Source organism: Alosa alosa, chromosome 21, assembly GCF_017589495.1.
Source record: "Alosa alosa isolate M-15738 ecotype Scorff River chromosome 21, AALO_Geno_1.1, whole genome shotgun sequence".
Classification (NCBI taxonomy): domain Eukaryota; kingdom Metazoa; phylum Chordata; class Actinopteri; order Clupeiformes; family Clupeidae; genus Alosa; species Alosa alosa.
In genome coordinates this window covers 18,106,315-18,133,814 of record NC_063209.1, presented here as the reverse complement: position 1 = coordinate 18,133,814, position 27,500 = coordinate 18,106,315, and the positions used below count along the sequence as shown (strand labels likewise).

Below are 27,500 nucleotides of genomic sequence, written 5' to 3'. Positions count from 1 at the left end.
GAACAGAGAAGGAAAGGAGGAGAGAAGGAGGAGAGGAGGAGAGAATAGAGAGAGGAGGAGAGGAGAAAAAGAGGAAGAAAGAGAAAGAGAGGGGTAGAACAGAAGGAGAGAGAATATAGAGAAAGAGAGGAGTAGAGGAGAAGAGGAGAAGAGGAGAGGATGAGAAGAGGAGAGGATAGAGAGAAGGAGAAAAGAAAAAGAGGGGGAAGAAAAAGAGGAGGAGGAGAGAAGAGAACATGATTCTAGAATGCTGTGAATACCTGAGGTCACTTCCTGTCAGCCGCGGCACGACAACGACCTTGAGGAGATAGGCCTTGCCATGACAACTGCCGTTCAGAATGCTACACTGGTTGCCTAGCGACGGCATTACCTTACGGGTTGCTTTGTTGTCTGTCCTGTCTTGATATTAGAGGGGAAGCTATGACTCAGAGGGTGGGGTATAAATCAATGTGTGTATGTGTATGAGTGTGTGTGTGTGTGTTTCTGTGTGTGGGTGTATGTTTGGGTGGTGTATGTACCTGAGAGTTATCTGTGTGTGTACGGACAGTAACATGTAACAGTTCAAAGTACTTTAGTGATGACTACTATATGTCTGCCTTACCCATAGACCCCCCCCCCACACACACACACACTCATATACCCTTTCACCCATCCACTCATCCGTGCATCCTCTCCCTCTCTCTCTCTCCCTCTCTCTCTCCATGGGCAGGCTAAATAAACTCCACTGAAACAGAGTGGTGTTGTGACAGTGTGTGGGAGAGGCAGACGAGAGGCATCAGCTGTGAGAGTCATAAAGAGTTACAACCTCACTGACCACTATGTGTGTGTGTGTGTGTGTGTGTGTGTGTGTGTGTGTGTGTGTGTGTCTGTGGCACACTCCCTTCTGGCGACCCAGTGACACAGGTGTGTAAACAAACACACGTCACAGCTGACGAGTTACACTGTTATAAACAAATACACTCCCACCACAGATATTACATCCAGCTGATATGAATCACACACACACACACAACCATTACGGTCATTAATGACGACACAGAACCACACACATATAAACACACATATAAACAGTCACCTGAGGAACAGAATACCTCTGATTAATTCAATATGAATGTGGTTGAGAAGGCACTTCACACACACACACACACACACACACACACACACACACACACACACACACACACACACACACACACACACACACACACGCACACACACACACACAGACACTGATGTGAGTGCTCTGTCTCAGGCTGTCCCAGATCTCGTACGGTCAGAAGCAGATTGATGAGCAGGGGATGATCAACGAAGAGGGATTAACACTGAGAGAAAAATAATCAAATAATCTAATCACACACACACACACACACACACATTCACACACAACACACACATGCCACTTACAAAAAAGAACTAGATAGATAGATAGATAGATACTTTATTGATCCCCAGGGGAAATTCAAGAATAGTAATTATAGTAATACTATATGATTTCTATAGTAGGCTGGTTCTATCGTAGTGTATAATCCTCTATAATGTTCCGACAGTATAGTTTTATAGTTCTTCTGTAAATATTCCTATAATGAGATTCCTATAACATTTCTGTCCCAAAATGGGCTACTATGATATTCCTAGTAGTTCCATTTCGTAAGGGACACACACCTGAAGCATTCTGATCATTTAGAGCTGGACTTATCTTTTTTTCCTCTGACAGCCAGAGAGAGAGAGAGAGAGAGAGAGAGAGAGAGAGAGAGAGAGAGAGAAATGCATCCTCCCGTTGCGCCACACCCGCCCTGTCCGAAATCGTCATGCTTTCGGGGCGGGGCCTGGTGAAGAGTTCGCAGTGAGTCCGAAGAATTGGGCAGAAAGACGAGTGATTCAGCGCGAGGAGACGAACAGCGGATTGCTTACGGTTTATGGTCGAGAAGACACGCACCTGTTGATTCTCAGGCGCACCCGCGAGTTTCCCGTTTCCGAGGACAAGCAGAGCGCACAAATGACGGACGCTATCTTTCCCAACGGCTGCAAGGCCAACGGGGCCGTGGAGAACGGCTACTTTAAAAAGGTCTGTTCTCTCTCCCTCTGTGTTTGTATGTGTCGTTGATGTGCTGAGTTTTGATACCTGAACTTGCTTGGCTAGTTTTGGTGGCTGTCTGTCCGTAGCCTATTGTTTCCTTCACACATTCTTCTGTTCCCTGAAGGTTTCCGATCTCTTATTGTTCTTTGTAGCGGAGGCGAAAGCGCTGGCGAGCAACGGTGCCAGATGCGAGAGAATTAGGTTAAGCTTTCAAATCACTGTCTCCTTCGAAAACTTTCGAGAACAGCCTATTAAAAAGCCTGATTAGGCATACAACGAGTATGCCAGTAGTTCTATCAAACGTAGGGCCTATAAATTTCTTCAACATGTTCTACAATTTACTTTTTTTTAGGACATCGTGATGTTGAAAGTGGGCAGCGTTTGTCGGGAAATGTTTTTTTGTTTTGTTTTCATAAGTGTGTGATAGGGGATTCTAGTCTAACGGTGTCTACATCTTTTTAGTGCCAACTTTAACATCACTAATGTGCTCATCTGCGGTGTGGCTCTTGTTTTATCAGAGTCGATTCTAGTCTATTCATAAACAGACGCGAGCCTACAGTTGCCATAGCAGGGTGGCCAGACGGCCCGATCTCGGGCTTGTAAACGCGCCCCCACCGCCGAATTCCTGAAGAATCAACTCACGGCGGGTTTGCTCCAGTTCATTCGTCAGTCATGTCATTCAGCCCCTCGGTGATGACAACGGGCCAGCAGGGTGAGCGGACGCGTTTAGTTACTTACGTGGTAGGCTACAAAATGTAGAGGGTTAGGCTTACAGTTTCAGGACATTTTTCAAAAACAAGTCTAGGTGTGTATGATAGTCAGTGGCGGGCCATTCTGTGAAAATTCAATATTTGTGCACCTGGTTAGTCAGCGAGGACAGGTGTTTCACGATAAAAGAAATATGTGTGAAAATGAGAAAATATGGACTTTGGATTTAAAAAGTAGACTAAAACAATCAGGGCAGTGCAGAGAGAGTGTGTGATGGTGTTTGTTCTGTGCTGTTGGAGAGAATACAGAGGTGTGTGTGCATGTGTGTGTTATTTTGAAGCAGAAGGTAGCCTCTTATATTCTTTAAATGTGTGTGCACTGCTGAGGTTGAAGTATAATGTATGTTATGTATTGATGAGGGAATGAGTGGTTTTGTGTGTGTGTGTACTCTTAAAACAAATGTTTTGTCCCTATCTGGACACAGAGATGTTAAAAAACATGTTTTCAACACATTTTGTGTAACAAATTAAAAAAAGGAAACAACACAAACTTCTGTTGTTGTCCCTATCTGGACACAGAGATGTGTTAAAACAACGCAAGTTGTGTTGTTTTCAACACATTCCTTTCAAGTGTGTGTGTGTGTGTGTGTGTGTGTGTGCGTTTGCTTAAAATAAACTTTTAGTGGTGAAACCTGTGAGGCAGCAATGCAGTGATGAAATCTCTCTGTCACCCAGCAGTGCATGGTGACAGGACATGCGTGTGTGTCCTGCGGAGCTGTGTTCCAGGGTTCGGTGTGTGTGTGTGTGTGTGTGAGAGAGAGAGAGAGAGAGAGAGAGAGAGAGAAGAAAGAGAGGGAGACATAGAGATGAGAGGGAGACAGAGAGAATAGTGGAAAAAAGAGATTTTGAACGTTTTTTTCCTCCCTTCAGACAGTGGTTGAGCGGTTCATTGACGCAGTGTGTGTGTGTGTGTGTGTGTGTGTGTGTGTGTGTGTGTGTGTTGTGGGCCAGGCCAAAGCCACAAATCCAAATGTCCTCATGTAGAGTGTCCTCCCTTAGAGTGTAAGAGGAGCCCAGGGCTACAGCTGTAGAGGAGAGAGATCTATAATCATCAAGAAACATCCAACACGCACGCACACATGCACACATATACACACACACACACACATGCAAGCACGCTCAGAGAGACAGGAGAGCCTCATCATGTACACACATATGCACTAGGTGTGCAGTGAGCATGCTCCATTGCCCCACTACTGTACTAGGTGTGCAGTGAGCATGCTCCATTGCCCCACTACTGTACTAGGTGTGCAGTGAGCATGCTCTATGGCTCCACTACTGAACTAGGTGTGCAGTGAGCATGCTCTATGGCTCCACTACTACCACCATATTTTCCACGACTGAGCATGCTTCGTCGTCATTGGCAGTGCTCTGTGCCAGGCTTGTTCATTAGCAGCCTGTTTAGAGGTATCTGCTGGCATGAGCTCGTTACCCAGAAGCCTTTGTGGCTCTCCCGAGGCTTTGTGGCTCGTCCAGGGTACATGCAGGGGCTGCTAACGAGGACAGCGTTCTGCTCAGCTACGCCGGGCTCTGATTGGCTGTTCACAGTTCTGGAACCCTGAATTCTGTTAGGTAATGCGAGTTCGAGACGACTTCACAGAGCCCAGTTTATGTAATCCTGACCTGAGGGACCCTGACAGCACACTAGGGACAGGTCAGGCCCACAAAGTCAACCTCCATCTAGGTTTAGACAGACGGAGAAGTTTAGGTCACTCTGCACTGAGCCCGTCCAGTACCGGTCAGTGGAGTTGACTTCTAGAGCTAAAGGACCTCAAGTGGAGTTAGAGAATATGGGTTCCTTCAGTTGGTCTAGAGCAGGGGTTCTCAAAGTGGGGTCTGGGGATCCCTTGAGGTCCGGAACCCATAGCCAAAAATAATGTACTTTAAATGATAAAGTTGAGGGTTTATCGTTTTAAAAATTCATATCTACAGATGACGCCCCTTTTCACCCATAAAACAAGCAAATTATGTCTATTTGCTCCCACCCACATTCCTTCTGCTGCCTAGCGCTGATTATTTGTCACCTACAGTAGCTAGCTGATGAATGTGTAGATATGTTTGAGTCAGTCCATGTCAACAAGTGATGCAAAATCCAAAACTGACAATAGACAAAGTTACCCACCTGTCAGAAAACACAGGAAAGTGAACTTGGACACAACTTCAGAGAATACAAATGCCATGTTTACTTGCTACGGTTATGAGGGGGTCCTCAGAAAATGTTCTGCCCCAAAAGGGGTCCTTGGAACCAAAGAAATTGAGAACCCCTGGTCTAGAAAATATTAAAAACATGTTTGGAGATTCATGTAGGTAATCTCATTATGAGAACATTAAGCCTTTATATGCTGAAGAGAACGTGTTGTGCGTATGTTTAAGAGAATGTGTTGCGTATGTTTAAGAGAATGTGTTGTGTGTATGTTTAAGAGAACGCGTTGCTTGTATGTTTAAGAGAACGTGTTGCGTGTATGTTTAAGAGAACATGTTGCGTGTATGTTTAAGAGAACGTGTGTATGTTTAAGAGAATGAGTTACGTGTATGTTTAAGAGAACGTTTTGAGTGTACTGTATCTGCTGAAGGGAGAGTGGTGTGTGTGTGTGTATGTGTGCATGAAGAGAGTGTCAGCTTCAGATGTCTTGGGTGTTGACATCTCTGTGCATGCAAATGTGCTGTGGAAAAATGAGTGACAGCTCTGACATTACATGCTAGCGTCCCTCACACACACACACATCCACACCCACACACACAGTGCTGGCATTACAAACTAGTGCCTGATACTCCTTGAACACTCATTATGTGACATAACCATACACACCCACACTGATGGTGCTCTATCTTACACTCCTGTCAGAACATACATACACACCCACACCCATTATGATCACATTTCTGGTGCTATCATACTCCTGTGAGATCACACACACTCACACACAGGCACTGTCACACACACGCATGATATGATATGAACATGATATGTTGTGTCACTCCCCCTCTTGTTGTTTCCCTGTTCCTCTGTCCTCTGTGTGTCCTGTTTTGTTTAGAGTAGAATATCAGGCCTTCAGCATTTACAACATACTATAGTCTATTGTGGCATACTGGTCCTAACCATATGTTTTTCTTTTTCGTTTGTGTATGTGTGTGTGTGTGTGTGTGTGTGTGTGTGTGTGTGTGTGTGTGTGTGTGTGTGTATGTGTGCAGGGCTGCAACCCACTGGCTCAGACTGGCCGCAGTAAGTTGCAGAATCAGAGGGCCACCCTCAACCAGCAGATCATCAAGCAGATGAGAATGAGAGCAGGAGCAGAGAATCTTCTCAAGTATGTACACACACACACATACACACACACATTTTTCTCACTCCTTCAAGAAATAAGTGTGTGTGCTTGCTTTGAACTCTAATGAATTTCTCTCTGATGATCTTATAAAGGACGGAAGAAAAAAAGAAAAATCCACACACTAGTCTGTGCAAAAGAAGTTTTTACTTAAGCTTTCGGTCGGCGTTCTCTCTGATGATCTGACATGTCTAACGTACATGCTAATAACATTATGGCTGTAAGGACTGAACGTCTACACACACTTGTGTTCCTCTGGTTCAGTTTGTGTATGGATGTGTAAGCATGGATGTGTGCTCTTGGACAATTATCATGAGAGACAGACACCAAGACAGTAGATACGCAGTGTGGGGCTGTCAGGGCTGGCACTTGGCTTGGATATACCCACCGTGACCAAACCTCTTAAAGGCCAGCAGCTTAACCTTGTGTGTGTGTGTGTGTGAGAGAGAGAGAGAGAGAGAGAGAGAGAGAGAGAGAGACTGCAGATTAACCCTGCACATTCCAGTGCTGATAAAAGGATGCGCTAAAAGACTCAAATCTGCACTAAAAGACTAAAAGACAACAAGTGACCTCACTGTCCACAGGAGCCGCTTTGTTAGTGGGTGGCATCTGCAGGTCTGTGTGTGTGTGTGTGTGTGTGTGTGTGTGTGTATGTGTGTGTATGTGCGTGTGTCTAGACCACACTGTGTTAGCATCTGTGGGTGTTAGCTTAGAGGTAAAGATGTTTCTTTATGCTGTATGATAGCAGCAGGGCTCTTTCCTGGAATTGTTGAACGTGAATTGTTGAACGTGAATTATTGAACGTGAACCTGTTACCTACTTCTTCCAAGTTTCGTTCACCTTGGAGCTTCGAGCATCAGTTCATGGTTTCAGCACAGAGTAAGTCATCTTTTAATGTTACAACAAATCCACAACTTGTTTGACACAAACAATGACAACGTGACTGCTGCTATAGAAGGTTTCCAAGATAATTAGCATCAGTTGTTCATGACTGTCTGTAACTTAGCCAACAGTTTCACAGCCTGTTCATTGACAACACTTGCTCAGAACAAGTACACACGATGACTGACATATTGTCACATTCTAAACATCTCTCTCTCCAAATAGGCTTAATCATTTTATTAGCACTAAACAAATGAAAGTGTATTGCATTGCCTATTGTTATAGGTCACTTTTAAAATCACGTCATATTATATAATTATATCCTGGCCATGGATGCATTAATCATTGCATCTGTATTCAAAAATGTCTGGTAAAAAAGCAATTAACATCCTCTCATTCACCCTGAGAGGAAAGCCCCTAAAAGGTCCAGGTTAGTGGATGCTCAGAGGTGGTGAAAAGGCCCATTATTGAATTGTCAGTGCCATGTCTCAAATCATTTCTTTTGCAAATCTGAACAATTATAAATTATACTTTTGCCCCATTTTGACTTAGGAGGGCATTGCTCCTACATACTAGCCTATAATCAAACGTCTGCTCTCTTTTTTCCTAGCCAATAATCAAACGTCTGCTCTCTTTTGGAAAGCTGAGACACTGTTGGAAAACAATTAGAATAACTGTGTGATGTACTGTCACAAAGTTACAAAGGCTAGATTATTCTTTTATTTTTCTACCCGATAACAAGCATCTTTGAACTGACCACATTTCAGCCCTCTAGGTCTTGACTTGATATGACTATGAGTCCTAGCATTAGGTCTTGTCATGCTGTGTGCAAAAGTAGATCAATATAGAATGACAACATGAGTACTTTAGACCACTATTTGCCAAGGTATGCTCATGCATTTGGTAAAATGCCCTATGAAAACTCCCCATAGGACTTTGGGTTATCCAAAATGCATACTGGCAATCAAATGCTTACTGCATATGAACCCCACAGCATAATATTTGCCTCAAATGAAAGGTAATACTCTGAAGCTTCATGCTTGCATTTGGATTGTAGGCTACTTCAGGTTCTGATATGACTACACTAAATATGAAATAATAAAAAATACAAAAATACAAATACAAATACAAAAATACAAATCTACAAAATACAAATCTTTACAATTATACACATTGATGTGTATAAGACGGGCTATATTTCTGCACAACTAATATTGGTAACTGACCTGGGGCTGGTGTATGCTAGCTGGTGATGCTAGTTGCGCGTGTAAATCCTCACAGCCCTAACCTTAAGAACGCTTCTAACCGCTGAGTTGGAAGCCTGGGCTTTTAGCTCAGTGGTTAGAGCGCTCATCAGGTTGGGGTGTAAGCATCTGTGGGTGTTACCTACCACACTGTGGGTCCTACCACACTGTGCTATTATTTAATATTTTCCATTATTTTATTTATTTACACCAACTGCACTGGGTCGTGTAACATATAGTCGCCAGGCACTGATTGACATTGGTTTTCTGGAAAACAATGGACTTTTTGACAGAATCAATCTGCCCGAGCGAAATTCTCAGGAATGCCGATGAGCACCAACTTCAAAAGATGCAAGCGGAGAAAACATCGCGGAAAGCGTGCCGGAGTCCGAAACAGGCTCAGAACTCGGGCTCACCGCCCGTCGTTGCCAAGTGTCCTATTAGCCAATGTCCAATCTCTGGATAATAAGCTGGATGACATAAGGGCACGATTGAAATACCAAAGAGACATACGTGACTGTAACATCTTCTGCCTAACTGAGACGTGGTTAACACCGCCAACACTGATCTCAACACATTCTACGCGCGATTTGACCAAATCGCGGAGGACATCACTCAGGCGCATGTTGAATGTGTGTCAGTCCTGTCAGGCCCAGTGGAGACTGCGTTCATGACGCTCTCAGAGCATGACGTGCGGAGAGCATTTAGGAGCGTGAACACCAGAAAAGCGGCAGGTCCAGATGGCATTCCTGGACGAGTATTCAAAACCTGCGCAGATCAACTTGCTCCTGTATTCACCGAAATATTCAACCTCTCTTTGGCTCAGTCAACTGTACCAACATGTTTTAAAAGATCAACAATTGTTCCTGTGCCAAAGAATTCACATCCTGCTGGCCTGAAAGACTACCGTCCAGTTGCTCCGACGTCTATAGCCATGAAGTGCTTTGAGAGGTTGGTCAAAAATTACATCTGCTCATCATTGCCCTTAAATCTAGATCCCTTGCAGTTTGCATATCGGACTAATAGATCTACTGATGATGCCATCAATTGTATACTGCATACTGCATTAGCCCACCTTGAAAACAGGGCAGGGAATTATGTGAGAATGCTGTTTATAGATTTTAGCTCAGCATTTAATACAATCAAACCTGTATTACTACTCACTAAGTTGGAAGATCTTGGACTGAATTCATCTCTGTGTAAATGGATTTTTAACTTCCTGACTGGCAGACCCCAGGCCGTGCGGGTGGGTGGTCACATCTCTTCATCCCTTACTCTCAATACAGGAGTGCCACAGGGATGTGTTCTAAGTCCATTGTTGTATTCCCTCTACACATATGATTGTACAGCAGTACATGATTCCAACATCATTGTCAAGTTTGCTGATGACACAGCAGTAGTTGGCCTCATTTCAAAGAACAATGAGCAGGCTTACTTGAATGAAGTAGACAGGTTATCCAACTGGTGCCAGGAAAACAACCTCCTCCTGAATGTTACGAAGACCAAGGAGATGTTTATAGATTTCAGGCGTGATCAGCATAAGATGTATCAACCACTTATGATCAATGACTCTCAAGTGGAAAGGGTAGAGAGTTTTAAATATCTTGGAGTCCATATTACTGAAGACCTGACTTGGACCAAGCATATTAATTCATTGGTGAAAAAGGGTCATCAGCGTCTTTTCCACCTCAGACGCCTCAAGTACTTCAAGCTACCTCAACAACTACTGAAGAACTTTTACAGAACTACCATTGAAAGTGTTATCACTGGCAGTATAACAGCTTGGTATGGAAATAGCACTGAGCTAGACCGTAAAGCTCTGAAGAGAGTAGTAAGATCAGCTGAACGTACCACCAGAAGTGCCCTACCCAACCTACAGGAAATTTACCTAAGGAGATGTCAGTCGAGAACAAGGAAAATTATCAGGGATCCCAGTCACCCCAACAACTGCCTCTTCACTATCCTACGGTCTGGGAAACGTTACCGCTGCCTGAAGTCCAACACGGAGAGAATGCGGAAAAGTTTTTACCCCCAGGCTATCAGGATTTTAAATGAGGATTGTAGCAGGAGCACCAGCATACAGTACAGCAGCCTAAACACTTTGGACTTTATCTCTTTACTCTTCTTCCTTGTCTATACATATATCCTTTGCACAGTCTTGGAGTCAGTGGAACAAGCATTTCACTGCATTTATAGGCTACCTGTATAATGTATGTGACAAATAAACATTTGATTGATTGATTGATTGATTGATTGATTGATAGCATGTGTAATGGTGTGGCTAAAGTGTGTATGATGGTGTTTGAACAAATTTAATTGTGTGTGTTGTGTGTCTTTGAAGTGTGTGTGTGTGTGTGTTTGTGTGTGTGTGTGTAGAGGTCACACCGCCACCTCATTTGTCAGGCAAATGACGTCAGCCAACATGTATGTGTGTGTGTGTGTGTGTGTGTGTGTGTGTGTGTGTGTGCATGCGTGCATGTTGTATCGCCCAGTCAGGATGTCATGCTATGCCATACTGAAGCCGAAAGAACTTCTGAATGCCAAATCTCTCAATTCTTGTGTAACGGAGGCAGACTGAGCTAGCGTGCTAGTTGCCCGTGTAAATCCTCACAGCCCTAACCTTAAGAACGCTTCTAACCGCTGAGTTGGAAGTCTAGGCTTTTAGCTCAGTGGTTAGAGCGTTCGTCTCCCATGCCAATGTGTGTGTCAAGGTGGCGGGTTTGAGGCCCGTGAGTGGTGAACGAACCAACCTTGTGACACTTGCATGACTGTCAGTCTGTCTGTCTATCTGCCTGCCAGTGATGATAGGATACGAGATGCCTGCAGTTCCTTTACTCACAAAGGTTCAGCTTTGTGTGATAGTGTATTTATATGTGTGAGTGTGTGTGTGTGTGTGTGTGTGTGTGTGTATACGTGCGTGCTGAGGTGTGGGCTGCATGACTCACTGGCATTGAAAACATTGAGGAGGGACAGAAAAACATAAGAGGGCAGAAAGCAAAATGCTTAGCTGTAGGGGGTTGTGGGGTGTTTAAAGAGTGAAGGAAAAAGCCTTAGGGCTTTCCACTTCCACTTCCGTACTTACTAGTGTGTGTGTGTGTGTGTGTGTGTGTGTGTGTGTATGCAAATATACATATGTTCTTTTTATGAGCACTTCAAAGGTGTTGGCTGCAGTCAAACACAGCCTGTAAACCCGCTGCACCACACACATCATTGGCACAGACACGCTGGACCGACGGCTGGAAAACAGGAGTCTGGGTCATAAATGCCTATTATTGTGTGTGTGTGTGTGTGTGTCTGTGTGTGTGTGTCTTTGTGTGTGTGTGTGTGTGTGACAGTGTGCTTTTGGCCTCTGTATGTATTAACAAAAACCTATTGGAACATATGTTTGTGTGGATACATTAGTGTGTGTGTGTGTGTGTGTTGGCTGCACACTAGAGCAAGAGTGAGATGCAGTGAGACTCCTGCTGGTCTGAGCTTTCAGAGTTACTCACACACACACACACACACACACACACACACACACACACACATACACACACCAACACACACCACCACGCACACACTGGACTGGCTACCCCCAGGCCTGTAGCCATGCGTCTCAGTGGCCTCTGGCGAGGCATCTGCTTGTGTCACCACGACAACTGTGTTGTGATTCAACAGTCAAAAGGACTTCCTCTAGTCACGCCCATTCTTAGACACCTAATGTTCAAGATGGATCCTGGAGCTAACAGGTCAAACGGAAATCTGATGTAATGAGAGTGGAGTATCACCCAGAGCTGACCAATGAGAATGGAATATCACCCAGAGCTGACCAATGAGAGTGGAGTATCACCCAGAGCTGACCAATGAGAGTGGAGTATCACCCAGAGTTGACCAGTGAAGTTGAGGGCTGATAGATGCTGTGTGTGTGTGTGTGTGTGTGTGTGTGTGTGTGTGTGTGTGTGTGTGTGTGTGTGTGTGTGTGTGTGTGAGTGATGTCTGTTAAGGTATGGACAGCTGATACATAGTTGTATCTGGGTATGTGTGTGTGAATGTGTATGTGTGTGTGGGTGTGGGTGTGATGTCTGTTATGGTATGGAGAGATGATAGATAGTTGTATTTTGTGTGTGTGTGTGTGTGTGTGTGTGTGTTCTCTGTTAAAGTCATGAGGAGAGCTGATAGATGGATGGATAGATGGATGTGTGGAAACCTCAGTGAGGAGAACCAGACCCCTTGTCTGACCTCATTCTTAGGTTTATCTTCTTCTCTGGCCTTTCTCTATCACTCTATCACCCCCTCCATCTCTATCACTCTATACATCCTGGCTCTGCCTTAGGAGATGGCAGGTGCTTCTGGCATTTCTACATTCCTCTTTCTTATTTCATCCCTCTCTCTCTTTCTTTCTTTCTTTCTTACTTTCTTTCTTTCTTGCTTTTGTCATTTTTATCAAAACAAACAACAGAAACAGAGCACAAAGGCCAGAGGTGTGTTCTGATTGGGCCAGCAGTGGAGAGCTTTGGTCAGACATGTTTTCTCTGAACAGTTCCATTTATGTTCAGAAGCATTTGCAGAGAACTCAAGTCAAACAGAAAGCTGTTTGAACATTGCAAACATTCATTTATGTTTGCACATTTGAATGCACCTCAGACCTAAACAGAACTAAGGGTTCTTTAGAACTGTCTCTGACAGAATTGTAATCGCTCAACAGAACTAAGGGTTCTTTAGAACTGTCTGTGACAGAATTGTAATTGCTCAACAGAACGGAACATACGCGGAACAGAACTCACCAGTCTGGCAGTGGTTAGGGAGGAGTGATTAGTGAGTAACTCTGTGGAGTGGACACACTCTACTGTTACTGACCACAGGAGAACTGCTGACATGCAGATACTCACACTCACACACACACACACACGCACACAGACATGTAGATACTCACACACACACACACAAAGACACAGACAAACACACACACACACACACACACACACACACTCACACACACAGGGCACAGGTGAAGGGCATGGTAATAGTGTGTGGTGGTTTAACCTCTCTGGTAAACATTGACCAGTGTTAAGCCCTGCCAGGGACGCTGGTTCCAGACCCCTAACCTGCCCTCTGTAACTGATATTACTGGACTTCCTAAAACACACACACACACAGTGTGTGTGTGTGTGTGTGTGTGTGTGTGTGAGAGTATGTGTGTGTGTGTGTGTGTGTGTGTGTGTGTGTGTGTCTGTGTCTGTGTGTGTGTGTGTGTGTGTGTGTGTGTGTGTTTACATGCCTGGCCTGTCACTAGCAAGTGGTTTTCCACTTATGTGCATCCAAAAACTTTCCATCCAAATCCCCAGTGTGTGTGTGTGTACGTACAGTATGTGTGTGTATATTTACAGGTGCATTTGGAAGCAGCCTCCATTGGATAGTGTTTGTGCCTGTGTGTGTGTGTGTGTTAATTGCGATCATTGCCATGTGAGAGAAGGGCTATGTTATAAAAGACAGCTGCTGTTTTATATTGACTCCAAGCCAAATATATATAAGAGTGACAAGTATTGACCCCGCCCCTCTGCTCCTGTCTCCAGGGCGACGACCAATAATAAGGTGCGTGAGAGCGTGCTGCTGGAGCTCAGCTACGTCAACTCTAACCTGCAGCTCCTCATGGAACAGCTGGAGGGCCTCAACAGCTCCGTGGAGGTCTACCAGAACGTCCAGTGAGTACACACACACACACACACACACACACACACACACACACACACAAAATGAAATGAATGAATGAATGAAACGAAATTGGAGGAGCGGCCGAGTGAACAGCCACCTGAGCGAGGAGTGGGATATATTTGCACCGCTCAGCTCACTAGCTCTGATGCACACACACACACACACACACACACACACACACACACACACATATGTAGGCATACACACACACACACACACTTGTACATCCGTCCTACCCACACCCACACACACACCCACACACACACATATGCGCACACACACACACACACATGCGCGCACACACACACACACACACATGCGCGCACACATACACACACACACACACATGATTGTGTTTGTGTAGACTTGTTTGTTGATAAAGTGTGTGTCTTCATGTATCCATGTGTTAGTATGTCTTTGTTTGTGTATGTATTGTATGTGTGTGTGTGTGTGTGTAACTTGTCGGGGGTTTTGTGAGTTAAAAGAAAACAGTTGGTTCCAAAGAAAGCACACACAGCGCTGTGGAATGCAGAGGGAGGCTGGGCAGCCTAACATGCCTTAATTAGAGTGGCATTTACACACACACACACACACACACACACACACACTGCTGAAACAAAAAGAAACAGAAGAGGGCCCTCAGAACCAAACTGGTTGAACCAGATCAACGAGAGGCTCAGATAAACATCTCAGTCCCACACATACACACACACAGACACACACACACACATACACAGTGGTGACTGATGGAGGCCGAAGCTATGATGGATGTGTTGAAATGAGGACACTGATGTTGTGACAGCTCTGAGAAGGGATAAACACACTCTACTCATTCACATGTTGAAACCCAACACACACTCAGACACACACATACACACACACACACATACACACAGGTGGTCAAGTCCACCTACACACTTTCACCACACATGACCAGCTCGGTCTGTTCACATATCTTATCACCTGCTAAAAGACAAGAGGAGAAAGGAGAAGAGAGGAGGAGAAGAGAGGAGGAGAGTAGAGGAGAAGAGAGAAGGGGAGTAGAGGAGAAGAGAGGAGGAGAGAGTTGAGGAGAGTACAGGAGAGAGGAGAACCGAAAGGAGTAACATAAAGAGTAGAAAGAAAAGGAGGAGAGTAGAGAAAGAGAGAGGGAGGAGAAAAGAGGAGGAGAAGAGAGGAGGAGAGTAGAGAAAGAGAGAGGGAGGAGAAAAGAGGAGGAGAAGAGAGGAGGAGAGTAGAGAAAGAGAGAGGGAGGAGAAAAGAGGAGGAAGTTGATTTGCCTTTCGGGGAAGCCCCTCTGAAGATCCTGTCCTGCAGCTGTCAGATGAACTGATGAGCTAATCTCAGGGATGCTAATCTGGCTCTGCTATCGGCCTGTCTGGCCTACTCATAGTACTGAGTGAGGGCTGCTATCTGGCACTCTGTGATTGAATGGTCAGGGCTGTTATCTGGGCTCGGTGGTTCAAGAGGTACTGACCATAAGGACAGATTAGTCTCTTCTCACAGATGATGTCATTGAAGGAGGGGTGTTGCCCAATCAGGATACACCTTTAGGATGAACACACACTTTTCTCTTTCGCATCTATCTTTCTCACAAACACAATCTCTTTCTCTCTCTCTTTCTCACAAACACAATCTCTTTCTCTCTTTCTCACAAACACAATCTCTCTCTCTCTCTCTCTCTCTCTCTCTTTCTCACAAACACAATCTCTTTCTCTCTCTCTTTCTCACAAACACAATCTCTATCTCTCTTTCTCTCTCTCTCTCTCTCTCTTTCTCACAAACACAATCTCTCTCTCTCTCTCTCTCTCACACACACACACACCCTTACTCTCACTGTATGTTTGTATGTGCGTGTGTGATGTGTGTGTTCTCGTGTGATTTTGGCTGCAGGTGTCCAGGCACAATACATTATTATTCTCATGAGACACAAAGAACAAACTCTTCTTCTCGACCTCTTTTTCTCCTTTTCACCTTCTCCTGTTCTCTCTCCCTCCCCTCTCTCTCTCTGTGTGTGTGTGTGTGTGTGTGTGTGTGTGTGTGTGTGTGTGTGTGTGTGTTTCACTGGAAAGGTGAAGGTTCTCCACAGATGTATAGATGAATGTAGGACATGTGTCACTGTCACAGGACTCAGTCATCTCAACACACACATTTACTCTATCCTTCACATCATGTGTGTGTGTGTGTGTGTGTGTGTGTGTGTGTGTGTGTGTGTGTGTCTGTCTTCATGAAGTGTTTTCTTTTCTGTAGTTTCACATGAGTGCACAAACATACTACCCTTAAATGACAACTAGCAACAGAGAAGAGAGAGAGAGAGAGTGTGTTGGGGTTTAGTGTGTGTTGGGAGAGAGTGTGTGTTGGGGTTTAGTGTGTGTTGGCGTGGAGTGTGTGTTGGGGTGGAGTGTGTGTTGGGGTGGAGTGTGTGTTGGCGTGGAGTGTGTGTTGGTGTAGTAGAGTGTGTGTTGGCGTTTAGTGTGTGTTGGTGTTTAGTGTGTGTTGGTGTAGTAGAGTGTGTGTTGGTGTTTAGTGTGTGTTGGTGTAGTAGAGTGTGTGTTGGCGTTTAGTGTGTGTTGGTGTTTAGTGTGTGTTGGTGTAGTAGAGTGTGTGTTGGTGTAGTAGAGTGTGTGTTGGCGTTTAGTGTGTGTTGGTGTAGTAGAGTGTGTGTTGGTGTTTAGTGTGTGTTGGTGTAGTAGAGTGTGTGTTGGTGTAGTGGAGTGTGTGTTGGCGTTTAGTGTGTGTTGGTGTTTAGTGTGTGTTGGTGTAGTAGAGTGTGTGTTGGTGTAGTAGAGTGTGTGTTGGCGTTTAGTGTGTGTTGGTGTTTAGTGTGTGTTGGTGTAGTAGAGTGTGTGTTGGTGTAGTAGAGTGTGTGTTGGTGTTTAGTGTGTGTTGGTGTTTAGTGTGTGTTGGTGTAGTAGAGTGTGTTGGTGTTTAGTGTGTGTTGGTGTAGTAGAGTGTGTGTTGGTGTTTAGTGTGTGTTGGTGTAGTAGAGTGTGTGTTAACGTTTAGTGTGTTGGTGGTTTTAGAGAGAGGGAGTGCTGTGTTGGAAGGTTGTTTCCATGGTATCAGTCGGTCATGAAGATAAGACCAGGTTAAACACAGCTGCTACTGCAGCCCAGGAGACCCACACACACACACACAGACACACACACACACACACACGTGTTTACCTTGGAAAGAATTGTTTCTCATTAGGAAGATAAAAGTATAGTGTCTATTGGCCTGTTTGTTTTTAGAATGTGTGTTAGGTGGTGAGCCAAGACACGCGTGTTCAAGGTGTACAGCCAGAGACCACTTAATATGTTTGTGTGGGAACTCTAATTTGAAACATGGCCCTTCCTGCTGATTACTGTTAGAGACTGCATTTGGTACATTCAGTACACGTCTGTATTGAACCTTCCTGCTGATTAACATTAGAGACTGCATTTTGTACATTCAGTACACGTCTATTGAACCTTCCTGCTGATTAACATTAGAGACTGCATTTGGTACATTCAGTACGTCTGTATTGAACCTTCCTGCTGATTAACATTAGAGACTGCATTTGGTACATTCAGTACATGTCTGTATTGAACCTTCCTGCTGATTACTGTTAGAGACTGCATTTGGTACATTCAGTACACGTCTGTATGGAACCTAACGAACCTGTACACCCCTGCTGTGTACGCCACAAGACATATGGGCTCAAATGGGTCTCAGACCACCTCAGCAAATGGTGTGAGAGAATGGATCACAATGCCTGTTAGTGATTGTTTACACTTTTATTTAGAGCTGACCATTTGTGTGTGTGCGTGTGTGTGTGTGTGTGTAGGGAGAGCGCCAGTATTCCACTGATTGCCCTGGGTCTTAAAGAGACAAAGGATGTGGACTTCGCAGTGGCCTTTAAGGTAAGAACAAACCAACATACATGACGGCAGCTCACACACACGCACAAACAAACAAACACACATACACACACACACACATACATATACACACACACAGACAGACAGACACACACACACACACACACACACACACACACACACACACAGGCACGCACACAGACACACACACACACGCATGCACATACACACAAGCATATCTCTTACTATAGATGTATATATTATTATTGGAGAGACATCAAAGATTATGAAAACGGCCAGAGAGAGAGAGAGTGAGAGAGAGAGAGAGAGATAGCAGATAGACTTTGCGTAATTGGGTCAAACAGGTTTGCTGGACTTCCTGCCAGTTATTTATGACATGATAATGTCAAGGTGTGTGTGTGTGTGTGTGTGTGTGTGTGTGTGTGTGTGTACGTGTTTTGCAATAACCATGGCACTGTCTATAGCCTGAGGAAAATTTTCAATGTCACCAGTGGTATGAGTGTGAAGAGCAAGGGCCTAGTGTGTGTGTGGTTGTGTGTGTGTGTGTGTGTGTGTGCATTAATGTTTTCTCTCCTTTTCAGGACTTCCTCCTTGAGCACTACAGTGAGGATGGAAATGACTTTCAAGATGAGATCGCTGACCTCATGGACCAGAGACAGGTGTGTGTGTGTGTGTGTGTGTGAGAGAGAGCCAGAGAGAGTGAGAGACCTTCTGATAGATGCACATTCTTGGATGCATAGTCTATACACATATACACATAAGCAAGCATACATTGTTATTTCAGCTCAGCCATGCTCATTTCATGTGTGTGTCTGTGTGTGTGTGTGTGTGTGTTGCAGGCGTGTCGTACCCCTAGTCGAAGTGGTGAGGGGATTGACTTGTTGGCCAACTACTTCAGTCAGCTCGCCCTGATTGAGAGCAGATTCTTCACCCCCAACCGCCAGATCGGACTCTTCTTCACCTGGTACAATCACACACACACACACACACACACTCACACTCAGTGGTTAAATTGGCTTTTGTGCCATAAAATGACTTTGACTTTGAATGTCAAAAGTCATTTTGTCATTGACTTTGAATGTGTTTTGTGTGTATAAGGTAGGGTTGAGTAGTTATTCAAACAAAGAGAAATACTTTACAATTCACTTACTTTATTATTATTGTTTACCTTTGATTATTATTGTTTACCTTTGATGTTAACAGGCAGGTTGTGCCTTTCTTTAGGGCTTTTCTACTAAATGTTTCATACATCAAAATTACTGATCCTGCACACTTCTTTACATGTTCAATCTCTACTGCCCATCAAAAACATCTTCCAGGGTCCGCTCAATCGTTATAGATCAGGGGTGTTATAAGGTCTAGATCTGCACTGGGGCACAAGCCTTCCTAGGGGGGGTCTGGGGACATGTTCCCCTGTATGAAAATGTTTATATTTGAATGCTTAAATGCATCAATCTGGTGCACTTTGAAAAGAAATTCAGGGGTTTCACTTAATAATTTTTATATATGGTTGGAAATATTTGTGCTGTAGCCTAAATTATTTTGTGCTTCAGAATTTTAACCATACACACACAGGTGGAATAGTTATGATGAAACTGCAATAAGTTCACAACCACAAAGCATATTTGCTGAGTAAGCTAGTCATATTGGTCATTGAGTTATCATGGGCATCTATACGTGCTACATCTTCCTTTTTCAGGACAGTCTGACACCCATATCTGCTACCCGATATGGTTTTTTCAGGGCCGATACCGATATCAATTATTACCAAAACAGGAGGCCAATAACCGATATGTAAAACCGATATGTCAGTTGTCAAAAAGGGGGGTAGATAGTAAAGGCGAAATGCTGCAAAAAATTCACTCAAAAGCATTTAATTATGCAAACTTTTCTTTTGATATACAATTGTCTCTCAACTTGCATCACATGTAAATCCTAAAAAATATATTAATCCAAGAACTGAGTGATAGCAATTATTTTCAGACTAGGCCTACACAATGGGCTATGTGCTTGTTAAGGACCTGTCACAAAGAGGATGCTTTGCCATCGCGGTGTGAGTGCACGAGAGAGGAGAGGAAGAGGTGCATGCGTGATGGCAAGTGTTACGGTTGAACAGTTTAACAAAACAGTTTAAAAATAGTTCTTAGGCTATCTAAGCATGCAATTTGTGTCCATGTGTAGTGTAGGCTACACTTTGGTGAGCCTAAAAGGTACGTTAATAGCCAGCTCAGGCCGCGATTTAGGCTAGCCTACTTCAGGTCGAATTAAATTACGGCTGGCCCTGGGTGCCTGTAGCCTAGTATTTTCTGACAGTCCGTTTCAAAAAAGGAGCAACTAGACTTTTGGCGTTAAGCTACCGCATTTTTAGGACTTGTCTATGTAGGCCTAGGGATAAGCGTCAACCCGAGGTGTCCGTTATTCACAATTAATGGACGAGGCAGAGGCAAAAAGAACTCCCGGCAAGCGCAGCACCGAGTTTGTAGGCTAACTAGTAGCCTAGGCTAAACTCACTAACGTGCATCAATCGGGAATTCGCTAAATGAAGGAAGTGGGTGCTTTACTTATTGATCCGGATCAAAGAGACAATAGCGTCCAAAGTGGTGTTTTTGTAACTTCAGTGTAGATGATTGAGATTTATTGCAACTTCAGCAATGTAAGGTACCTTCCTTACCTTCGAAAAATAGCTCCGTACAGCTGAAGCCCATCTACACTCTGCCTCAGTGAGAGTCTAGCCTGGCTAGCGCCACCACTTCAAATCGCGCGCAAGGCAGCATGGGAACACCCAGGCTAGTGAGAATCCTAAACTTTCTCTGTGTTCAGTCTTCGATCCTGATTGGCTGCATTCGTGTTAACTAACAAATCAGACGGTGTAGTGGGCGGGACAATGCTCTCGACCACAGAGTAGCAAATGCAGGGAGTGAGAGACGCTTTACAGACAAAGTAGCGCGTTTCATTCTTTATCCATTTCAATATCGGCTTATCGGTGGAAAAAATGACCGATACCAATTATTATAAAAATGCCAGCTAAATATCGGCCCGGCCGATAATTGGTCGACCCCTAGTGATAATATAACATGCGTCAGATGTCATATTATATTATGGCATCTGGCAATATAAGAACCATGATGGTGGGATACTCTGGCTAAGTAATTTACAAAAATGTTTGTACTGACATACTTTAGGCTAAATAGTTATATATATACATTATAATTTTGGTCCAAAGTTGGAGACTATGTAGAAATTTGTTGCAATTTAAAAAATGGATTACTCGGGAACCGCTTGTTGTACAGATGCATGCGTTATATCCTCATATTCGGAAATGTCTGCTGTTTATTGTAATATACGGTTTGCCTTGTGTTGAGTGAAGAGTTGGTATGCAGAGATGTGTGCAGAATGCAAATATGATTACATTTCATGTAAGTTCAATGTTAAGTTTCTCACAGACCATTTATCACAGCAACTTGGTGTTAATATCATGTGTGTGTGTGTCCTGCAGGTACGACACATTCACAGGCGTGCCGGTGTGTCAGCAAAATGTCTCTCTGGAGCGTGCGAGCGTGTTGTTCAACATGGCTGCCCTCTACACACAGATTGCCACACGCTGCAACCGACAGACCAACACTGGATTGCATGAGGCCATCACAGCCTTCCAGAGAGCCACAGGTCAGACCAGTGTGTGTGTGTGTGTGTGTGTGTGTGTGAGTGCGCGTGTCAGACAGGAACACCCACATCCTTCTCCACTGGAAGGTGTGTGTGTGTGTGTGTGTGTGTCAGACAGGAACACCCACATCCTTCTCTACTGTGTAATAGGTAACTCCTCTGTAAATCAAAACACACCTGTCCGCACCTGGCCTCACCCTCACACACACCCCTCCAGGGACCAAGAATCTGAACCAAACCAGTCTGCTCTTTTGTTCATCCTGTGTGTGTGTGTGTGTGTGTGTGTGTCAGCTGCTGCACAAAGCTTCTGGACAAAGTACAATACACCCAAATAAGACAAGACAACAAATGTTACAACTAAGTGGTTTTCAAATCTGAATAACAATGTAAATGCTCTAAGAAGTGTCCTTAGAGAATCCCGAACACCCCACACATTGGAGTTGAAAACATTGACTAAAAACATTCTCATTCTGGGAGTAGGTTGTTGTTTTGATGCGTACATGGACCTGTGTTTTTCTGAGAAAATTTTGAAATACCAGCCATTACGATGCTTTAGCAGTGTTGAAATACCAGCCATTAACAATACTTTAGCAGTGTTAAAATACCAGCCATTAACAATGCTCTAGCAGTGTGTGGTTACAGCACACAACTGATTATCCTAAGTGCACAGACTGCGTCAGAGGCTTGCACTGAGTAAAAAGACCTGTAAGCAATTAGCCACATACTGTTCTGTGTCAGCAATCATAGGCAGTCTCAGTCTGAATGTTTGGAAAAGGCGATGCCACCTCTATCCTTAACATACATACCCTATTTATTTATTTATTCATGTGGTTGTGACTATTAGCACAATGTTTATATTGTCAAGTAAAACATAACAGGCTCTTTGTCAATACTCGGATGCTGTGTTGTTTTAATCAGTATTGGTCATTCCAAATAAAATAATCAAATGTGTCAAAGTCCTTTTAGGCAACTCAGTGGCCATCTTGTTAACGCACTTTGGGTAGTTATCGGGCAGCTATTTTCCTATTCAGGTGAATGGGGAGGCATACAGGAAGGGGCGGGTCCTGCGGGATATGTGTAGAGGCTACTGCCATGTTTGCGTTACAAACTAGCCCAATGCATTTCTATGGAGGATTCTTTGAGTGCTGTGTCTGTGTGTGTGTTTCGTCAGCAGCAGGTAGATGTGCCGTATGTCGCTGTAATATATGTGTGTGTGTCGTAACAGCATTTACATAACGAGCAGCTCAAGTGCTGTTAATTAGAGAGTCACTAATTAAGCTCTAGTGAAGGCCAGCTGCTGTGGCACAAGTACTCAGTGTCAACAATACACCATCAGTTGGAAAGAGACATCTTCTGAAGGGTCATTATATGAGACAGGTGTGGGTGTGTGTGTGTGTGTGTGTGATCTGAACTCTCCCGTGTGTATACTGTGTGTGTGTGTGTGTGTGTGTGGGTACCTGTTCAACCCATATGGATTTTTTACTCCATGTTAATGTGTGTGTGTGTGTGTGTGTGCAGGCGTGCTTCACCACCTGAAGGAGACGTTCACACACACCCCAAGCTACGACATGAGTCCGGCCATGCTGAGCATGCTGATGCGCATGATGCTGGCCCAGATCCAGGAGTGTGTGTACGAGAAGATCGCCCTGCCCGGCATTCGCAACCACTTCCTCCTGCTGCTCAAGATGGCCCAGGAGGCCGCCAAGGTACGGCAGGGCTCGACAAGTCAGGGGGATGTGGCCGCTGGGTGGGGTCTGAGTTCACTGACTGGCTGGATGCTCAGCCCTCATTAGTTGGATTCATTCAAATGGGCGTCGGCCTGGCCTGAGTCTGTCCCCTTCACTCCAGCGATAATCTTTTGAATGCTTATGTCATACAGTATGTCATTTCCTCTAGGTCACTTATGTGGACATACAGTATGTCATTTCCTCTAGGACACTTATGTGGACATACAGTATGTAATTTCCTCTAGTACGCTTATGTGGACATACAGTATGTCATTTCCTCTAGGTCACGTGTTCGGCTGGGCTTTACCTCTGTGGAGAAAATCAGCTAACAATGCCTCAAATGGCCTTGGTCACCTGGGCTCTGTTGAAATGATGTCCAAAAAATGTCCAATTCAAGCACTGTCTTCAGGCCAGAGTTTATTAATGTGTGTGACATCACTCCCTTTCAGGTGAGTGAGATGTACGACATCGCCCATCAGTCTATGATACAGACGCCAATCAAAGACAACGTGCCCCTGTTCTGGTCCACCATGGCCCAGGTCAAGACCAGCCACTACCGCTCACTGGCTCACTACTTTACCGCCACCGCACTCCTCGACCATCAGGGTAAGACACACACACACACACACACACACACACACACACACATACACACACACACACACACACACACACACACACACACACACACACACACACACACACACACTCAGATGGAGAGAATAGATGAAAAGAAAGAGAAAGAGAAATCCTGGTGATAGTTGTAGTTTAATGGATATCGTTTGGTTCTGACTGTGTGTGTGTGTGTGTGTGTGTGTGTGTGTGTGTGTGTGTGTGTGTGTGTGTGTGTATGTGTTATGCTCAGTGAGTCCCAGTGATGATGAGGACCAGCAAGAGAAGGCCTTCTCCCAGCTGTACGACGCCATGCCGGACGGTCAGCCTCCACTGGACATCCTCAAGAGCCAGAAGGAGCGAGAGCGCATCGGTGAGGCCAGAGGGCAAAGGTCATGACCTTTACATGACCTTCACTGTGTCTGAGTACCTTTACATGACCTTCACTGTGTCTGAGTACCTATTAGTAGCTCTGAGTATCTCTGCTGTAGTGTGTGTTTGTGTGTTTGTAAGTGTCTCTTCAATATGTGTGTGTGTGTGTGTGTGTGTGTAGTGTGTGTCTGTGAGATCCTACTGACTGCTATGAGTGTGTGTCTTCGTAAGTGTGTGTGTGTGTGTGTGTGTGTGTGTGTTGTTTCTGACGGCTGTGTTGTGGTGTGCACAGGTAAGGCTCACCTGCGGCGTGCGATCCTGGAGCACGAGGAGGCGTTGCGGATCTTCCGTCTGTGCGGGGAGCTGCGACGTCTGGACATCCTCAACGAAATCCTGCAGGCCACACACAGACGCTCGCTCGCCAAGTTCACTCTGCACGAGGACGAGGACGAGGACCAGTTCACCGACTACATGGAGGCTCCCGACATCAACTGTACGTGTGTGTGTGTGTGGTGAATGATGATATCATAAGGCAACTAAACTATCTGTGTAACATCAGCAGCTGACCTTTGTCTGGTGTATGTTTTGTGTCTCTGTATCTTTGTGTTCACAAGGGTGTGTGTGTTTGTGTGTGTTTGTGTGTGACGAGTGTTGTTGTAGAGAATGCGTGTGTGTGTGTATCTATGTACTGACACTTTTCATCGTTGTGTGTTATCACAAAAGAGAAAACTCCCTGATTGCAGCGATTGAAGTGTCTCATGCTGTGTCTCTTGTCCTCCCGTATTCAGCTAAGACGGAGCAGAAGGCGGAGATGGAGCTCCCAGGGTCCACTAAGGTGAAAGTGACAGACCTTTTCCATCGGCTGGTATGTGGGCTACTAATCCATTTCACATTAACCTGCAGCTTCACACACTTCCATCCCAAAGCAGCACACAAGCACAGAGCGACCGCTGGATGGACTGTGAATAAGTGTGTGAGTGTGAGTGTGTGTGTGTGTGTGTGAGAGAGTGTGTGTGTGTGTGTGTGTGTGAGTGTGTGTGTGTGTGTGTGTGTGTGTGTCCATCTCCTTGTCCAGGGCTCCGTGCTCTGGGGTTGTGTGCTGCTTTTGGAATCGCTTGAAAGTCAACTCTAACATGAATAACCAGCAGAGGGAAGAGGGACTGTGTGTGTGTGTGTGTGGGTGTGTCTGTCTGTGTGTGTGTGTGTGTGTATGTGACTGATGTTATGTCACCTAAACCACACACACACACACAGACACATCAGCAGATTGAAACAGGCTGTGTGTCTAGCTGGGTTTGCGGGCTCTACACTTTATACTTATACTTAAGGACATCTCCTTACTCTGAACTCACAAGTGTTCAGGCAGTGGCCTAGATGGCGTGTGTGTGTGTGTGTGTGTGTGTGTGTGTGCAAAATATTCGGAAGAACAGGTGTTCTATCTGCATGTGGATGTGTGTGTGTGTGTTCCATCTGTGCTGTTATAGTGGTGGTTTGAGAAGTCTTTGTAATAATATGTAAGTAACCCAGTGAGGAGCAATGCGTGTGTGTGTGCGTGGGCATGCATGTGCGTGTGTGCATGTGTATACACGTGCATATGCGTGTGTGTGTGTGTGTATGTGTGCGTGTGTGTGTGTGCGTGCGTGTGCATGCGTGTGCATGCATGTGTGTGTGTGACTGGAGCCAGCTGCAGTGTGGTCAGTTCTATCTAAGACATGAGAAATCCCCTCAGTGGCCTTCATGAGGAGTAATCCCTAAAGATCTTGCAGAGGTGGAGATAAGCCACTGTTGCACTGCGTCCTCAGCCATTCTCACTGGAATATGACAGACAGACAGGCACACACACACACCCCTAACACACAAAAGGACACCTGCACACACACACAAACTCTGCTGACTTACACACTTTATATACTTTATTTGATTTCACTTTACAAGTCAAGTTACATTATGAATCAAATCTTCTGAAAAATCCCTTAGATTAAAGCAGTTAGGCAATCTGCTCATTGAGTTTACAGATTCAAGGGTATAGGAAGCATCTTCTCTTCCAAATAAACATGCTTCCTATAATTGCTAATATGGAACACACACACACACACACACACAGACACACAGTCTGACAGCCTGTCAGGTTGATTTGGGCACTGGAGGAACTGGTCTAAGAAGAAACTAAACTTCACCTCATGAATACCTGAGCTCTGACTAAAGCCTCCCTCAATGGACAATTGTTCTACAGGGAGGAGAAGGGTGACAAAGGCAGATTGGTATGGCTTTCTGTGTGTGTGTGTGTGTATGTGTGCGTGTGTGTGTGTCTGCGTGTGTGTGCGTGTGTGTGTGTGTGTGTGTGTGTGTGTGTGTGTGTGCGTGCGTGTGCATGCGTGTGCATGCATGTGTGTGTGTGACTGGAGCCAGCTGCAGTGTGGTCAGTTCTATCTAAGACATGAGAAATCCCCTCAGTGGCCTTCATGAGGAGTAATCCCTAAAGATCTTGCAGAGGAGTGGAGATAAGCCACTGTTGCACTGCACGTCCTCAGCCATTCTCACTGGAATATGACAGACAGACAGGCACACACACACACCCACACACACACAAAAGGACACACACGCACACACACAAACACGCACGCACACACTTTATATACTTTATTTGATTTCACTTTACAAGTCAAGTTACATTATGAATCAAATCTTCTGAAAAATCCCTTAGATTAAAGCAGTTAGGCAATCTATCGTGAGTTTACAGATTCAAGGGTATAGGAAGCATCTTCTCTTCCAAATAAACATGCTTCCTATAATTGCTAATATGGAACACACACACACACACACACACAGACACACAGTCTGACAGCCTGTCAGGTTGATTTGGGCACTGGAGGAACTGGTCTAAGAAGAAACTAAACTTCACCTCATGAATACCTGAGCTCTGACTAAAGCCTCCACTCAATGGACAATTGTTCTACAGGGAGGAGAAGGGTGACAAAGGCAGATTGGTATGGCTTTCTGTGTGTGTGTGTGTGTATGTGTATGCGTGTGTGCGTGCGTGCGTGTGTGTGTGTGTGTGTGTGTGTGTGTGTGCAGTAATTGCTAGTTGAAACCTGCCTCAATGCAAAGAGTATGTCGATCTGGGCTGTTGGAGTTACTTTATGCTGTCCAAGTCTCAGGGTTACCATGATCAGGGTTGCCATGGTGCTGCATCGTCGTAGTAACCCTCGTTGCTCCTGTGTTCCAGGGCCCACTGTCGGTGTTCTCAGCCAAGCAGCGCTGGACCGCCCCCCGCACCAT

At 44.8% G+C, this 27,500-nt stretch overlaps 1 protein-coding gene across 2 annotated transcripts in view; it reads left to right on the top strand.

The window, feature by feature from the left end:
* The first annotated feature begins 1,867 nt into the window (after window positions 1-1,867).
* The window catches only part of rhpn2 (rhophilin, Rho GTPase binding protein 2), a 29,506-nt gene continuing 3,873 nt past the window's right edge, over window positions 1,868-27,500 (top strand). The window contains exons 1-13 of one of the 2 annotated variants that reach the window (XM_048231967.1): window positions 1,868-2,065; window positions 6,037-6,152; window positions 13,849-13,977; window positions 17,796-17,871; window positions 18,432-18,509; window positions 18,690-18,814; window positions 21,347-21,513; window positions 23,029-23,216; window positions 23,687-23,843; window positions 24,103-24,222; window positions 24,514-24,714; window positions 25,010-25,056; window positions 27,448-27,500. The exon at window positions 27,448-27,500 is cut by the window's right edge and continues 94 nt beyond it. In XM_048231967.1, coding sequence (XP_048087924.1) covers window positions 1,997-2,065; window positions 6,037-6,152; window positions 13,849-13,977; window positions 17,796-17,871; window positions 18,432-18,509; window positions 18,690-18,814; window positions 21,347-21,513; window positions 23,029-23,216; window positions 23,687-23,843; window positions 24,103-24,222; window positions 24,514-24,714; window positions 25,010-25,056; window positions 27,448-27,500 — 1,526 coding nt within the window. In that variant the 5' untranslated portion in view covers window positions 1,868-1,996. Of the gene's footprint in view, window positions 2,066-6,036; window positions 6,153-13,848; window positions 13,978-17,795; window positions 17,872-18,431; window positions 18,510-18,689; window positions 18,815-21,346; window positions 21,514-23,028; window positions 23,217-23,686; window positions 23,844-24,102; window positions 24,223-24,513; window positions 24,715-25,009; window positions 25,087-27,447 lie in introns of both variants that reach the window. The other variant, XM_048231966.1, reaches the window with a different exon arrangement.